Source organism: Sorex fumeus, unplaced genomic scaffold (assembly GCF_029834395.1).
Source record: "Sorex fumeus unplaced genomic scaffold, SorFum_2.1 ptg000009l, whole genome shotgun sequence".
In the NCBI taxonomy this organism is placed as follows: Eukaryota; Metazoa; Chordata; class Mammalia; order Eulipotyphla; family Soricidae; genus Sorex; species Sorex fumeus.
The window spans coordinates 22,957,980-22,974,491 of NW_026606066.1; the positions used below are offsets into that span (position 1 = coordinate 22,957,980).

General features: G+C 38.8%; 1 protein-coding gene across 2 annotated transcripts in view; it reads left to right on the forward strand.

Moving 5' to 3' along the window:
- The window catches only part of UBR3 (ubiquitin protein ligase E3 component n-recognin 3), a 178,775-nt gene that overhangs the window by 94,028 nt on the left and 68,235 nt on the right, over nucleotides 1–16,512 (forward strand). For both annotated transcript variants that reach the window (XM_056110292.1, XM_056110293.1), the window contains exons 21-24: nucleotides 5,437–5,541; nucleotides 6,103–6,276; nucleotides 8,420–8,880; nucleotides 11,191–11,279. In XM_056110292.1, coding sequence (XP_055966267.1) covers nucleotides 5,437–5,541; nucleotides 6,103–6,276; nucleotides 8,420–8,880; nucleotides 11,191–11,279 — 829 coding nt within the window. The remainder of the gene's footprint in view (nucleotides 1–5,436; nucleotides 5,542–6,102; nucleotides 6,277–8,419; nucleotides 8,881–11,190; nucleotides 11,280–16,512) is intronic.

Here is a 16,512-nt window from a genome sequence, read left to right on the forward strand (position 1 = left end):
TTCTGGAAAAAGTCATCTTAATCCAGTTTCAGATAGGATTTTTCATTAACGACTTATAGAGAAAAGCAGTAGAATTCTTACGGAACTAGAGGAGAAATGGAATGAACATCAGACCAAAATACCACCAAATCTACTAAAATGACAAAATTAGAATGTTATCTTGAGGGTCAGTGAGGGTGCCATGAGGGCAGTAGCTTTTAGTTTTAGGATTATTATCTTGGTTTTCTCCCTCTGACTAGTAATGTGATTCAGAGAGATTTAATTGGACCCCTGTGTGGTAGTATTAAGGACTTGCTTTTATTAAATATCTTAGAAGCTCATAATATGAGGTATTGGTGAGGTAGTACAGAGAATAGGGTGCTTGCTTCGCATGCAGCCATGCTGGGTTTGAGCCACATTATCCCATCTGGTCCCTCCAAGCACTGCCAGGAGTGATCTCTGTATGCTAGCCAGAAGTTACCCCTGAGCAGTACCTGGTGTGGTCCAAAATCAACAACAACAAAAAAAACAAAAGAAACTCAAAATAGGACACTTTGTTCTCCCCTTGAAATTGCTTTATTTCTAGGGTATTCTCATTCTCACTTGTCTGTTTGGCTAACATTAATTGCCTGTTCAGAAGTCGTGTACATAATATTGTAAAATGTGTGCATAGATACAATATAAATATGCTAAAAAAGTATGCTATGTAATATGGATGGGATGAAAAACCTTATAGCGTACTTAAGTTATACAGATAAAATAAACATTAAGTACAAATGCAGCTAGATACAAAGATAATTTGATATTTCTTCCTAGCTAAGTTTGAATAGTTAAACTATTTTAATATTTTAAATATTAATAAACTATATTAATATTTCATTCAGTAAATGAAAAGCACATATTTGTAAGGCAGATTTTCAGTAACACTTTTTTTATTCTAAAATTTACTTAAAATATAAATTTAGTTAAGTGGGCATTTATTTTAGTCTTTTTCTTAATGTTTTCTATTAAATGAATATTTTAGGATTTTTTTTGTACTACCCTTTTCAACATTATTTTATGACCAATTTCTCTGTTTGCTTATAAAAGTTATCTCTGTTGAGGTTTTTGTCACATACCTCATGCAAAGAAAATGCCAATTTTTATTTTTATTAGTTGCTAAGGAGATACCTCAGCAAAATGATTTAAATCACTCTTCTTCAGTTACAAAGTAGGATAGGGGCTAGAGAATTAGCACAAGGGCTCAGGGTCTCATTCTTGGACCCTAGCATTAAACTCAGTCCTGTTAGTCCCGACCCCTGAGCACTGCTTGGGCAGCCTCATCCTCCCTTCACATTCTTCCCCCCACCAAGTGGCATTATTTTTTCTTAATAAAAGTATATTTGTATTTCTTTTGTTTTCTGAGGGGCCGCATCAGTGTTCCTTATGGGGCCATAGGAGATTCTTCCTGTTGAAACTTGGCCAATCCAGCAATTCTCTGCAAGGGCCCAAGGAAACAGTGCTGTGAGGCACTGAAGTGTGGGGACACCACCGCCCGGCAGTGCTTGGGGGCACATGTAATGCTAGAAACTGAGCTTGATTATGTGCCTGATTGCGGAGCTATCTTGACAGCCCCTTTTTGATTTCATCTTCAGTTTCAATTAATTTTTTTTGCTTGAGATTCTATGGTTTATCATACTATTTAGAATGGTTTGTCATGCACATGTATTTCTTTTTTGATAAGCTATAGAAATGCCAGATTTTTAAAAAATAAACACTGCTTTAATTTTAGAAAAAAAAACTTTGTGAATAAAAATTGTTACTATTCTTATTTTTCAGTTTTTGAGTTTTATTTTTTAACTATTACTATTATTATTATTATTATTACTTTTTGGGTCAAGCCCAGCAGTGCTCAGGGGTCACACCCAGCAGTGCTCAGGGGTTACTCCTGCCTCTGCACTCAGGAATTAGTCCTGGTGTAATTGCTTGGGCTGGAGCAATAGCACAGTGGTAGGGCATTTGCCTTCCTCGCAGCCAGCTCAGCCAAGCTGCGTTCGATTCCTCTGCCCTTCTCCGAGAGCCCGAGAGTATCTCGCCCGCACGGCAAAGCCTGGCAAGCTACCCGTGACTATTCAATATGCCAAACACAGTAACAAAAAGTCTCACAATGGAGACGTTACTGGGCCCACTCAAGCAAATTGATGAACAACGGGAGGACAGTGCCACAGTAATTGCTCGGGGGACTCTATGGATGCCGGGGATCAAAGGGATCAAACCCAGATTGGCTGCATATGAGACAAATGCTCTATCCACTAAACTAATCGTTCCAGCTCCATTTGTTGATTTTTAAACATTTAGGGTGTTCAGATGATGAATCTGAGTACTCTTATAATGAATGATAGATAAATGATACATGATTTAATATTCAAATCTTGCAAATTATTTTGGTTTTCAGTTCATATTTTTTAACCATTTATTTAATATTATCAAAGGAGAAATAGCATTGTTTTATTTGTCACAAACTTACAAGCATGGTTTTTTATTTAATTTTAAATTATTTTAATTTTTATTGAGGTATCATAATTTCCAATTATATTGAAGTCAATGTTTCATAGTCGCAGACCAGTTGAACATACTTATAATACCCAGTCCAGAGTGACCCTTTCCCTCATTCATTTTTATAGTAGTAAAAATCTCAACTTTATTATAGCTCTCCTCAGTAGAAAAACTTTAATTACATCTTAACTGTCACTGTCACTGTCCTCCCGTTGTTCATCGATTTGCTTGAGCGAACCCAGTAACATCGTGAGACTTGTTGTTACTGTGTTTGGCATATTGAATACGTCAGGGGTAGATTGCCAGGCTTTGCTGTGCAGGCGAGATACTCTCGGTAGCTTGCCAGGCTCTCTAGAAGGGTGGAGGAATTGAACTTGGGTCTACTGGGTTGGCTATGTGCAAGACAAATACCCTACTCACTATGCTATCACTCCAGCCCTTTAACAAACTAACTTTCAAAAAAAATCTATTTTAGGTAACCATGTAATCTCCTGCCATATTTAGTGTTTAAAAAATAAGCTGCATTAATAGAGGGGTCTGTACTGAAGTGAATTGGCTCAAATGACAGAGCATGCACCTAGTAAGTGCCAAGGTATTGAGTTCACATTCCTCCCACTACCCCCCTCCCCAGGGTTGGTTCTGGTGGCACCACACTGTTGGACTGGGCACTCAGCTCTCAGGTCCATACCACTGGACTGAGCATCCCTGGGAGTAGCCCCACCATTATCTCTAGGGAAGGCAGATAGAAAGTACATATAGAAAGTTAATGTAGGTTATGTTAAAAGAAAAAAAATCACTAAAAACTTTTTCCAAGTAAAGACCTATTTAAAGCTGCCAATTTAAATGTGACTGTTATTAAGCCAAATTTTATTGAGTGATAGCACAGCAGGTAGGGCGTTCGCCTTACACGCGGCCAACATGGCCGACCCAAGTTTGATTCCTCCATCCCTCTCGGAGAGCCCGGCAAGCTACCGAGAGTATCTCGCCCGCACGGCAGAGCCTGGCAAGCTCCCCGTGACGTATTCGATATGCCAGACACAGTAACAACAAAGTCTCCAATGAAGACGTTACTGGGCCCGCTCGAGCAAATTGACGATCAACGGGAGGGCCTTTTTATTTTTTAATTTGAATTTAGCAGGTTTCTTTCTTTTTTCTTTCTATTTATTTTATTGAGAGGAAACAATGTATAAATGATGGCAATGAAAAGTCTAAAATCTGTGTTCTGGGTTGAGTCATATACCAAGCTACTGTGGCTAAACCTTGGTTTACTCTTTGTAAAGTAGTGGGCTAGAAAGAATCACCTCAATACCTCTTAGCCTTCAGTTCTCTCCAGTGGCTATTCCTACTTCTCACACCATCTCCAATCACTTACATACTGTTGAACATCACATGCTAGACTTTGAACTAAACAAATTACAGATATTAACTCATGTAATAATCAGTAATTCTGGACCAGTCTTCATTTTTATAGGTCAGAAAACCGAGATCAGGGCCTGGAGACATAGCTCAAAGGGCCGGAGCACATAGTTTGTTTACAGGAGGCCTAGATTTGAAGTATAGCACTGCATGGTTCTCCAGGCCCTCAGCCAGAACTACCCCCTGGGCACTGCTAAGCATTGCACTGTACCCTCCAACAAACAGAAAACCAAGACTAGTTTGTTGCTTAAGTTCACATAGCTGTAGCTCTTATGGACAGAATTTGTATTAAAAATTAGTTTTTAAAAATGTTTGGAAGTTTTTTTTTCTCTCTGTTACCCCTCAGAGATGAACGGAAAAGCCTTCTGTGTTGTCAGAACAAATACAAAAAAAGTCCACGAATTGAGTCCTTATTCTTGAGCCATAATAGATGAGGTCTTTGCTTTCTGCGTTCCTTGAACCATTTGTCCAGTTTTTGTGAGACTCAGCTTCTGTGGTCCTTTTTTCCCATCGCCTGCTGCTGACAGTGCCACGTCCTCCAGAATCTCTTCCTTCCATCATTTGGCCAGATGGCATTAATATTATTGTCATTATTATTGTTACTTTGTGAATGCCACACTCTGTAGTATCAGAAGCATGGGAATTAGTATGGCATTGGGGATCAAATCAGGCCTCCATACAAGGATACAAGGCATGTACTCTACCCCTTGAATGACATCTCAGGCTGGCTTTTTTTTTTTCTTTTTGGGTCACATCCAGCGATGCTCGGGGTTAATCTTGGCTCTGCACTCAGGAATTACTCCTGACGGTGCTTGTGGGACCACATGGGATGCTGGGGATCGAATCCAGTCGACTGCATGCATTCGATGGACTGCATCCATCGAATCCAGTCGAGTACCCACTGTACTATCCCTCCGGCCCCTCAGTCTGGGTTTTTGGTCATAGCTACCAAGCCATGTGGTTTTGTTTGATAAATTAGGTGTTGTCTGTTTAGTAAAGTCTTATATCATACATATTTTGGTGGGGTGGAGCTCACAAGTTATACTCAGGAGGTCTGGGAACCCCACTGGAGAGTCTTGGCCAACGGGCCTGGTAGTTATCAGTTCTGGGGACTCCCAGCACCAATGGGCCTGAGGAGGACCACTGCTTTGAGGCCTTTAAACTGTCGGCTTAGTTGGCCAGGTACCCCCAGGAGAGGCCCCAGGCTTCCTGAGTGTTTTGTGGGAGGCCCTCCTGAAAAAAATAGTATGTTATGGTGCAGTCTTCAGATGGAACCCATGTTTTGGTTTTAGTTTATCTTTTTACTGAGACCTAGCTTGACTTACATGATTTTGTGCTACATACTTAGAATTTTATATGATATTTAATATATAAAATATAAATTTATGATATAAAATGTACATTTAAATATATTACTATTTTTTCTATAACATTTAAGCATTTTGGATATCTAAAATAAAATATATTTTATAAAAACATTTATGAGCTTCTTTTTGCTTTTTGAAGATTTTGATGGATCACCAAAATCTGTCAGAACATGTACTGTGCATGGTTTTATATCTGATTGAGTTAGGACTTGAAAATTCAGCTGAAGAGGAATCAAATGAAGAAGTAAGTATTGTCTTATTTTTAAATATTAAAGTTATGATATGCCTTAATAAAGGTGGAATGTTGCTTTGTTTTATTTTTGGGGGGCCATGTCCAGTACTCAGGATTTACAAGCCTTGCATGTGACAGACTTGGCATAATATGCTATCCCCTGAGCATATCTAAGTATAGCTCCCCCCAAAACAAAAGCCAAAGCCCCCTGCAAATCCTTAAATATTCAGATTTTTGGTTGATGATTCAGATATTCTTCCACAGTTAGTCCAAATTAGTATTATTTTACTGAAATTTGAATTATTACTAATCAAAATAGAGTTCTGTTTATTTCTAGATTGAAAATATGTTTAAATGAGAAATTTAATCAAATTTCATTTAGTTAAATGAAATATTGTTACTATTGAGAAACTTATTTCTGTGTTAGGGTTTGAATTTGCTATTTTCACTCTTGTAATTTACAGATGAAATTATAAGGGAATTAGAAATATTACATTCAGTGGATGATTATTTGGACTTGTTTTACCTTCATTGTACTTTAGATCTCACTTGACTATTCTGCGTGCATTTTAGGTGCCTGTGTGTGGACCAGAACGTTGCCATGACAGCTGGTTTCCTGGTAGTAACTTAGTATCAAACATGCGCCACTTTATAAACTATGTTAGAGTGAGAGTTCCAGACACTGCTCCAGAAGTAAAGAGAGACCCACCTCCAAGTACCAGCTCTGATAGCATGGCTGCCTCTCAAGTAAGTATAACAGAGAGAAATTACAAAAAGAGAAAAAAAGCGCACTGTGATGAGATATGTAGCTTAAATCATCTTCTAATATCCAGAACAAAAGTGACTGATCATAGATAACTTTAAATTGTCTTTTATTTCCTCTGATACATCTACCCAACTTGTGCCTCACCGGTCTTTTTCCTTTAATCTGCCAGAGTTCACGACGGCCTAAAGTTCTTCAAAGAGAGGTAGATGTATATGACATTTGCATTAACTCGCAATATGACTTTAACTGGAAAAGGGGCAAACAATGAAATACTTGTGTGTGTGTTCAATTAATATGTTAAAAAGTTTGTGTGATTTTGTATACGGTAATTTAGATTTTAAACAAAATTTGTATTATTGAAATTATATTAATACTGATTATTTAATGGTAGGTTTAAAAAAATTAGTATTAGAAATATTTTTGGTCAATTATAAGTGACACATTTGGGTATGTTTACATTTAGCATTGTTACTAACATTTTGAAAAGGAATGACAGTTCTATAAATCAAAATAAATATAATCTTTAATCCTGGCAGCATGCCTATTTATAATTTTTTGCTTCCATGACAATTAATTATGAGAAAATAAGCTCACAAATATTTTCTACTCTGTATATTGTGTATTTGAATTCATTTTGAGAAATCAGCTCTCATTGCATGTAGCTTAATTAACTAATTTTTAAAAAGCAGAAGTGAAATCCTGAAATATCATATCAAGTAGCTATAGTTAATAAGCCTCTTTCATTTTTATTTTTTGGCCACACCCAGCAGTGCTCAGGGGTTAGTCCTGGTTTCACACTCAGGAATTACTCTTGGCAGTGCTTGGGAGGGAAATCATATGGGACACCAGGGATTGAACCCAGGCTGGCCATGTTCAAGGCAAATGCCCTACTTGCTATACTATTGCTCTGGCTTCAGACTTTTTTTAATTTTTGTAGTTTAGTTTTTTGTGTGTGTGTGAATAGAGAATATTGAATTTTCCATTTGTAGGCACACCTTTTGTCTATGACATTTTGTTTGTTGTGAATACCCTCAACAGTTTTGATTAAAATATTATAACCTCTGTAAGAAGCAACTTTTCCTCTAATGCTGATGTACAGTACTTTGAAAAGCAGATTGGATGTTTAAAAATAGTATGTAATAAAAATTTGCTCATAAAAGTTCAACTGATACTGGATTATCTTTTCTGTTCTTTAAAACTTAATGAAATGCAGATGGGGATGTAACTTGATGGTGGAGCATGTTTTGCATACATGAGGCTCTGGGTTAAATGCCTTGGGCCCACCCTCTAAATTAATGAAATCCATTAAAATCACCCATATCATAATTTAAAGGATAATTGCTAGGATGTTTAATGCAGTTTGACAGCTTCAGTGTAAAAGCTATTTATTTACCTAAGGGACATGGCTCAGAGGGCTGACACACATGTTTTATATTCTGGAGGTCCTGATGTGATTCTTTGGCACTACATGGTCCCCTGAGCAGAGCCAGGAGTAACTCCTGAACACTACCAGGACTGTTCCCTGCCCCCCTACAAAAAAGCTATTTAGAACATAAATTACTGAGGAAAAGAACCTGTTTCAAATTTGTTATGAAGTAACAACTCAGTTTATTTATTTTCATCTTTTGTTTTAGTAAATATAAGCATTAGTGTTGGAAATAATTTTCAAAACTTTGCTTATTCTTAAAAACAAGTGAATTCAGATTTATTAACATTGAAAACATTAATTTATAATCTTCTTAAAATAGAAAACATAGTAACTTCTTATAAGAGGATAGTGTTATTAATGCATGTTCAGTAGAATAGCTTACCATCCTTTAAACTGATGAGTAACTTAATCTTTTTAAAATATGACTATATGTACTACTCAAATTTTGTCTCTTTTTTCTGGCAGAGCCAGAGTTGCAAAAGGAATGATATTGTGAGTGATTTTCTCACTGTTGTTTTGGGACTGAGTGAGACTAAGTATATTTGAAGAAGGGCAATAAAGACACATTTAAAGTATAAATGTATTGAATAAATACTTAAATAGAATCTTTGAACATCCCACTTGTAAAATGTACTACTAATATTTTGATGTTGAATAACTTATTTGAATTTTTCTTTTCTTTTTTTTAATGGTAGAATTCTGGCACAGCTCAAGTTTTCAGCTTAGTAGCAGAGCGTAGAAAGAAGTTTCAGGAGATCATCAATCGCAGTAGCACTGAAGCAAATCAGGTGGTTCGTCCCAAATCTTCAAGTAAATGGTCTGCTCCTGGTTCAGCTCCACAGTTAACTACAGCCATTTTGGAAATTAAAGAAAGCATATTGTCTCTGCTAATTAAACTTCACCACAAACTCTCAGGAAAACAGAACTCCTATTATCCTCCTTGGCTTGATGACATAGAAATTTTAATCCAACCAGAAAGTCCTAAATACAGTCATGGAGATGGTATAACTGCAGTAGAAAGAATTTTACTAAAATCTGCATTGCAAAGCAGAATGAATAAACGCATCATTGAAGAGATATGTAGAAAAGTGACCCCTCCTGTACCACCCAAAAAAATCACTGCTGCAGAGAAGAAAACATTGGACAAAGAAGAAAGGTAGTTTATGTATTTGTAGTGTTTTCAGCTGTATGGTACAGTTGTAGATTTGCTTTTTCCCTCCCTGTTTTTGGCCATTTGAGACCAGTCACCTGTTTGTTGCCTATATAAGTAGAATGCTTGAGTTAATTGTAGCTTGAGAGGGACAGACTTTCTAATCCCAACATTATATTTACTGCCCTAAACTTGGGAAAAATATTGCTTATTAAAACTGGGGGGTTGGGGCTAGAGCAAAGGCACAGCAGGTAGGGCGTTTGCCTTGCACACGAGCGACCTGGGTTCGATTCGAAGCATCCCATATGGCCCCCAGAGCACTGCCAGGGTTAATTCCTAAGTGCAGAGCCAGGAGTGACCCCTGTGCATCGCTGAGTCTGACACAAAAAACAAAACAAAACAAAACAAAACTGTGGGGGTTAAATAATTCCCTTGTTATTTAAAATTATTTATTTATGTATGCATTGATGGGTCTTCCCAAGGAGTTTCCGGGGGTCCAGGGGTACTCTGATGCTGAAACTTAGCCTGGATGTGGGAACATGAAGGAATGGTCAGGGTTTAGGCCTGGTGATGAGCTGGGGGGCTCTATGAATCTCACAGCAATGCTCATAGGTTTGTTGTGCTGGGTTTTAACTTGAATCACAGTGAGACAATTACAAAGTTGTTCATGATGGGTTTCAATCATATGATGTCCCAACACCCATCCCTTTACCAGTGTACGTTTTCTACCACCAATGTCCCGAGTTTCCCAGTTTCCCTCTTGTCACCCCCGTACCCCTCCCACCTGCCTTTATGCCCTTTGACAGGCACTTTTATCCTCTCTCTCTCCCTCTCCCTCTCTCTCTCTCCCCCCCCTTTCCCTTTCCACCCTCCCCTCTCCCCCTTCCCTCCCTCCCTCCTTTTCCCTCCCTTTAGCCCCCTTTCCCTCCCTTTCCCCATTCCCTGTATTTTGGTTATAAGTCAGGTACTTTTCTAGACATGGAATATAGAGCTTTTGGAAAAAAAATGAAATAACTGAATTAAAAATATCAGCAAAATAATACTCATATTTAAACCACAATTTTTATTTTTATTTATTTATTTTTTGTATGTTTGGAGCCAGGGATCGAACCCAACATCTCATTCTTGGATAGGTACTTTCCCGTTTATTGGGAAAACAAAAATTTACGTACTTCAAAGTTAATTTTTTCTTCCTTGCCAAGAATAAAATGTGTGTCTGTCTAACACCTAAAATGATATTTTAAAAGCAGTATCACTATATCACTGTCATCCTGTTGTTCATCGATTTCCTCGAGCAGGCACCAGTAATGTCTCCTTTGTCCTAGCCCTGAGATTTTAGAAAGTGCCACATTCGAGGCTCTTTCAGGTTCAGGGGAATGAGACCCATCATTGTTACTGGGTCTCATTCAAATACGCCACGGGGAATTTGCCAGACTCTGCTGTGTGGGCAGGAGACTCTCAGTAGCTTGCCGGGTATATTATTTTTGTACTTGCCTGCAGTATATTCTCTTTAAAATAATTAGTTATTTTTGTATTTGCCCGTCTAATATAAAATTTGGTCTTTGAAACAGTGTCAGCTTTGTTGAGGTATAATTGATGTAAAAGTATAAGTATAAAAGTTTAAAGTATATTCTCTGACAGTACAATAATACATGTATAAATTGTGAGGGAGTCTTTCATTTTTGGTGTCTGTGAGAGAGAGAGAGAGAGAGAATTTATGTTTGAAATAGTCACTCTCACAGATGTGCAGTGATAGCATTCTGATTTTTTAATTTGTATTTCTCTTATTTTCATGTGCATGTGCCATTTGCATGTCTCCATTAAAATCTTTTATTAAAAATATTTTATATATATAAATTTTTTTTTAGGTAGTAGCAATGGTGTTAAAATTACTAAACCCTAAACCCTACTCTCACCATAGTGGCCACGACCCTCTACCACGCTCTCTATCCTAGTCTGATATTCTCTCCCTCCCTGTTAACCTTTTTCCCCTTTCTACCCTGAATCCTTCTCTCCATTTTGGGGGGGGGGGGAGGGAGGACAGGGTTGCTTGTTTATTGATGTGTTCTTGTTTCTGTGCCGCTAGGGGGTACTCATGGCTCCCTGCTTGGAGTCTCTCCTGGTGGTGTGTTGGGGACTGTGTGCTGTTTTGGATCAGCTGCCTGCACAGCCAGAACCTCAACCCTCTAGGCAGTCACATCTTAGGTGACATTTAAGGAAATAGAAAACAAGTTGCCCTCAGATGAATGCTACTGAAAGATCATAGGTAAATTTTAGGTACATTTGGTCTTACCACTTTATTTCTTTTTAATCTAGGCGACAAAAGGCTAGAGAGAGACAGCAGAAATTACTTGCCGAATTTGCTTCACGACAGAAAAGCTTCATGGAAACTGCCATGGATGTTGGTAAGTCAGATTTATTAGTACAGACCTCTTACAATTACAGTTACTACCTTAAGCATGACCTATTCTAATCTTAAATTAGTTTTCAACTATGTACACAAAATACATATTTTTTATTTGAATGACTAATGGAAAACTGGGCCTTTATTGTTGACAGTCCATTTGGTTGAGTAGTACAGTAATTAGAAAGTACTTACTGATGGTAGCAGTGTCACTGTCACTCTTACTGTCCTTTAGAGTCACAAGATTCATCAATATGTAGTGACTTACTCGGATGTTTTCCTGTAAAATTAATCTAAAATTCTTAATATAGTTTTAAAATATTTTCAACAACTTCTGCCACTCAAAATTTGGAACCTCTTCTTACTTCCATCAAGAAATAAGAGTTTGTTTAGTGAGAGGAATTGATACTTTTGTGTATGATGATCACTTGTTCACTTGACATCCCCTTACTCATCTGTTTGCTTGAGTGGGTGCCAGTAACATCTCCATTCATCCCTGTAGCATGCTAGTGTAACCCAATGGCATCTGCTCGCTCCAGGCACACGAAGAGACTCAAACCGTTCGTTCAGGGTCTTGATGAAGACGTCTGACCATCTTGTAGGTGGGTGGCCACGCGATCTTTTGACATCCCATGGAATCCAGTCAGTAATGGCTCTAGTCCAGCAGTCATCTTCAAATTGCATTATGTGTCAGATTATCTGATTTTCGATGCCTTGGCAAACGAGAGAGCGTCCCAGATTCTTGATCGTCGACGGAGGTTGGAACTCCGGATTTCTTCTCTCACTTGAGTGAAGCGTGATACTCCATAGTTCTTTTGATTCCTCTTTGGGAGACCCGAATAGTGTTTTCATCCTGTTTTTATAGGGCCCAGGTCTCTGAGGCATATGTTAATGCAGTAAGAATGGTGCAGTTAAAGAGATGTGCCCAGAGCTGAAGGTTCTTCGTCCTTTTAGCTATTTCTTTGATGCTCTTGAAGGCATTCCACGCCGCTCTCTTCCTCCTGCGTAGCTCAGGTGCCAGGTGGTTCTTCATGTTGAGTTTTTGACCTAGGTACCATAAGTGCTACATTCGGAGATGTTCGTTCTGTTGAGAGCAAATGGAATGTTAGGAATGAGTCCGTTTCTCATGAACATTGTCTTCATGAGATTCAACTGTAGTCCAACCTTTCCACACTTGTGGTTGAAGTTGGCCAGCATTTGTGCTGCTTGGCTAATGTTTGGTGTTATTAGAATGATGTCATCAGTGAAGCAGAGGTGGTGTAGTTGCTGACCATCTATGTTCACTCCCATTCCTTCCCATTCCAGTTGTTGCATGATGTTCTCGAGGGTGGCACTGAACAGTTTTGGTGAAATGGTATCGCCCTACCGAAACCCTCTCTTTATTTTTTTTAAATTTTTTTCCTATTTTTTTTAATTTATTTTTTTATTAGTGAAACACCATGAGGTACAGTTATAGACTTACAAATTTTTGTGCTTGGGTTTCAGTTATACAATGATCAAGTACCCATCCCTCCACCAGCGCCCATCCTCCACCACTACAGGTCCCAGCATCCCTCCCTCCCATCCCCCCAGCCCACCCTGCCTCTGTGGCAGGGCATTCCCTTTTGTTCTCTCTCTCTCCTTTTGGGTCCTGTGGTTTGCAAGAGAGGCATTGAGTTTGGTCTGCAAGAGAGGCAGTCATGTTTGGTCTAGTCTACTTTCGGCATGCTTTTTCCACCCTGGGAGGATCCTCACAACACCCTTTATTTGGTGCTCTCTTCTCTGAGCTTCCTTTTCACCTAGCACATGTGGCTGGACTCCGAGTCATGGAGCAAAATTCCTGGAGCAAAAATCTCAGCCACTCCTGGGTTTTAGTCTCGCATTTTGTTGCTGAAGCCCTCTCTTTACATCGATGATCACTTCCTTGTAGAATGGTGAGATCCTGGTAGTGAATTTGTAATACAGCTCACTAGGATCCTGATCTACTGAGTTTGAACGCCTTGTTTGGCTAGGACTTTGATGACTCAATAGAATCAAAGGCATTCTTTAAATCAATCAATATTAGACAGAGCGGCATCTTCAACTCGTGAGAAACCTCAGTGAGCTTGGTTACTGTGTGAATATGGTCTATTGTGCTGAATCCTTTTTGGAACCCAGCTTTTTCTCATGGTTGTCCTTCATATAGTGTTATGCCAATCCTTTTCAAGATGACTTGCATGAACAGCTTGTAGACGATGGACAGCAGGCAGATAGGGCTATAGTTGCAATGTCTTGGATGTCTCCCTTGTACAGTAGAACGGTCCTGCTGGTTTTCCATTGGGATGGAACCTTGCCTTCAGACAGGTAGTGTGTGAAGAGTCTAGCCTTTGTATTGATGAATACTCATGGCAGATTCTTCAGGTGTTCGGGTCTGATCTTATCTGGGCCGGGTGCTGTTTGCTTTTTTTTTTTTTTAATTTTTTCACTTAATCACTTAAAAAATTATTTTTTAATTTTTTTAAAGTTTTTATTAGTGAGACATCATGAGGTACAGTTGTAGACTTACAAATTTTTGTGCTTGGGTTTCAATTATACAATGATTAAATACCCATCCCTCCACCAGTGCCCATTTCCCACCACCACGGATCCCAGTTTCCTTCCCCCTCCCCATTCCCCCCATCCTGCCCTGCCTCTGTGGCAGGACATTCCCTTTTGTTCTCTCTCTCTTATTGGGTGTTGTGCTTCTTTACTGACAAAATGGCGTGTCGGATTTCGGAAGGGAGAACATTGGGAACGACATATCCATCCTGCAGATTTTGGTATGTGGGCAGGTGGATGTGAATCTCTTCAATAAGAGATCCGAGTAGAAGTCATGGATAATATTTTCCATTGCCCTTCTGGAAGATATGATAGATCCATTAGGATGTCCGAGGGCAGTCATCTTGGTCTTGTAGTTGGAGAAGGACATGCGGGCATTGTGAATGCTTTTTCCTGGCTTCTGCTGCATCGGCCAGCTCTGCTGCTCTTCTCTCTTTCAGGTCTTTCTTTATTGCTTCTCTGTGCTGCTTTGTGAGCTCAGACATTAGCTTGTGGTTTCCTGAGGCTTGTGCCAAGCCACATTGGTAAATGAGCTTGAGAGTTGCTGAAGACAGGCGTCTTTTTGTCACTCTCTCTCTCTCTCTCTCTTTCTCTCTCTCTCTCTCTCTCTCTCTCTCTCTCTCTCTCTCTCTCTCTCTCTCTCTCTCTCTCTCTCTCTCTCTCTCTCGGCATTCCTTGCACAATCGTGAAGTTTCTGAACCAGTCAATTGTATTCTTAGTCAATGTCATCAACGATGGCCTCTTCCCATGTTGCTGCAATAGTGCCAAAGAGCTCCCAATTGGTAGTTGTTCTGAAAGTTGTCTTCTTAAACTTTGCATCCCTTTCTCCCTGCTCCATGAAGCAAAATTTTACACAAAGGAGACAATGATCTGATCCCATTTGGAATTTTGGGACAACAGCAACATTGGTCGATTGAATAGGATGTGGTCAGTTTTGTTGTGGAACTGCCCACCGGGAGACTCCCATGTCCAGCATTTAGATTTGGCCTCCTGGAACTGTGAGTTACCATGCATGGTCTTGGTCAGCAGGATGAACTCAGACAGTCTTTCACCCTGTTCGTTCCATTCTAGGCCATGGGTCCCTATAAGGAGTTCTTTGGCCGATCTTCTTGGTCCTATCTTGGCATTAAAATCACCGACAATGATCTTGTAGAAGGTGTGGTCTTCTTTAAGGTGTAGTCTTCTGTATGATGATAGATTGCTAAAATAATCTTTTACAAACATTAAAGACTCAGCTAATTTCTATTTTTGGTTATTCCAAATTTTACATCTCCTTACTACTACTTGTGTTTAGTGAATTTTATTCTTTAAGACAAACTGCTAACAACAGTAAGCTGAAGTCATGTATTTATTTACACATAAACATGCAGGTACTTTCTACTATATATACAGTTTTCTACACTTTTGTTTGCATAGGCACTGATTAATATCCAAGAGATGTGTGGAGAGGGCATTGGTTGAGATTCAGCCTAATATTGGCTAATAACTCTGGAGTCTATCTTCAGTATATAATTTTGAGGTAAAAAATTGTCAATTAATGGTTATTGTGGTTCTTTAGTATTGGTGATTTTCTCATAAGAAAGATAAAAAGGTATGATTCATGGACCAAATAATGAGACATCATCATTTACAGTAATATTTCTATTTAGGCATAGCATCACTGCATTGCACTTATCAGCAGTAGCCCCAGGAGTCTGGCAATATGTCTGTTTTCTTTGGAGATGTATCAGCTTTTCTTCCCATATGTATTTCTTTTTTTTGGATGGGTTCATTTTTCTGTTTTTGAGTCTGAAGAGGGCATGATATGTCTTAGATATTAGTCCTTTGTCAGGAGTATAGTGTGCAAATATTTCTCTCCCATGCAGTAGGGCTTCTTATTTTAGACTTAGTTTCTTAGTGCAGAAAGTTTTAGTTTAGTTTTTAGTTTAGCAGTGCATTTGTTTCTTTTTGCTTTACACTCTTTGCTAATGGAGTTGAATCATTGAAAATGCCTCAGAAGTCAGTATCATTGAATCATTGAAAATGCCTCAGAAGTCAGTTCTGCCTCACTTAGTTTGTGGATTTCAGTCTAATATCCAGGTCTTTAATCTCTTGAATTGACTCTTGTGTGTGGTGTGAAGTTGTGATCCAATTTCTTTTTTTCTTTCCTTTTTACATGTGGATAATCTGTTCCTAATAGCGTTTTTATCAAAGAGGCACTTTTTCCCCCTCCATTTTTGCTTTTGGATGTTTTGTCATAAATTAACTCTTCTTATATCTGGGTTCTCACTTCTATTCCTTTGGTGTTGGCTTTTATTTTAGTACCATACCGTTTTGATCACTTTAGCTTTGTAGTGTGTTAGGGAATGGAGCGCCTTCTGTCTTCTTTTTTTTTTTTTTGCTACTACTTTCTGTTTTTTTTTTTCTTGGCGATGCTTGGGGGACCGAATGGGATGTTGGGGATCGAACCCCAGTCAACCGCATGCAAGGCAGATGCCCTACCCACTGTGATATGGCTCTGGTCCTTGCTACTTATTTCTTACATCACAGTTCTTTACGGAATTTAATGTATGTAGGTTCAAGGATATATGGCTCAGTGGTAGGGTACATGACATCCATTTGTAATGGTCTGGGTATAGTTCCTGGAACTACAAAAAAAAAATCCTTATCTGTAAATTACAGTGGATTCAACTTATTGC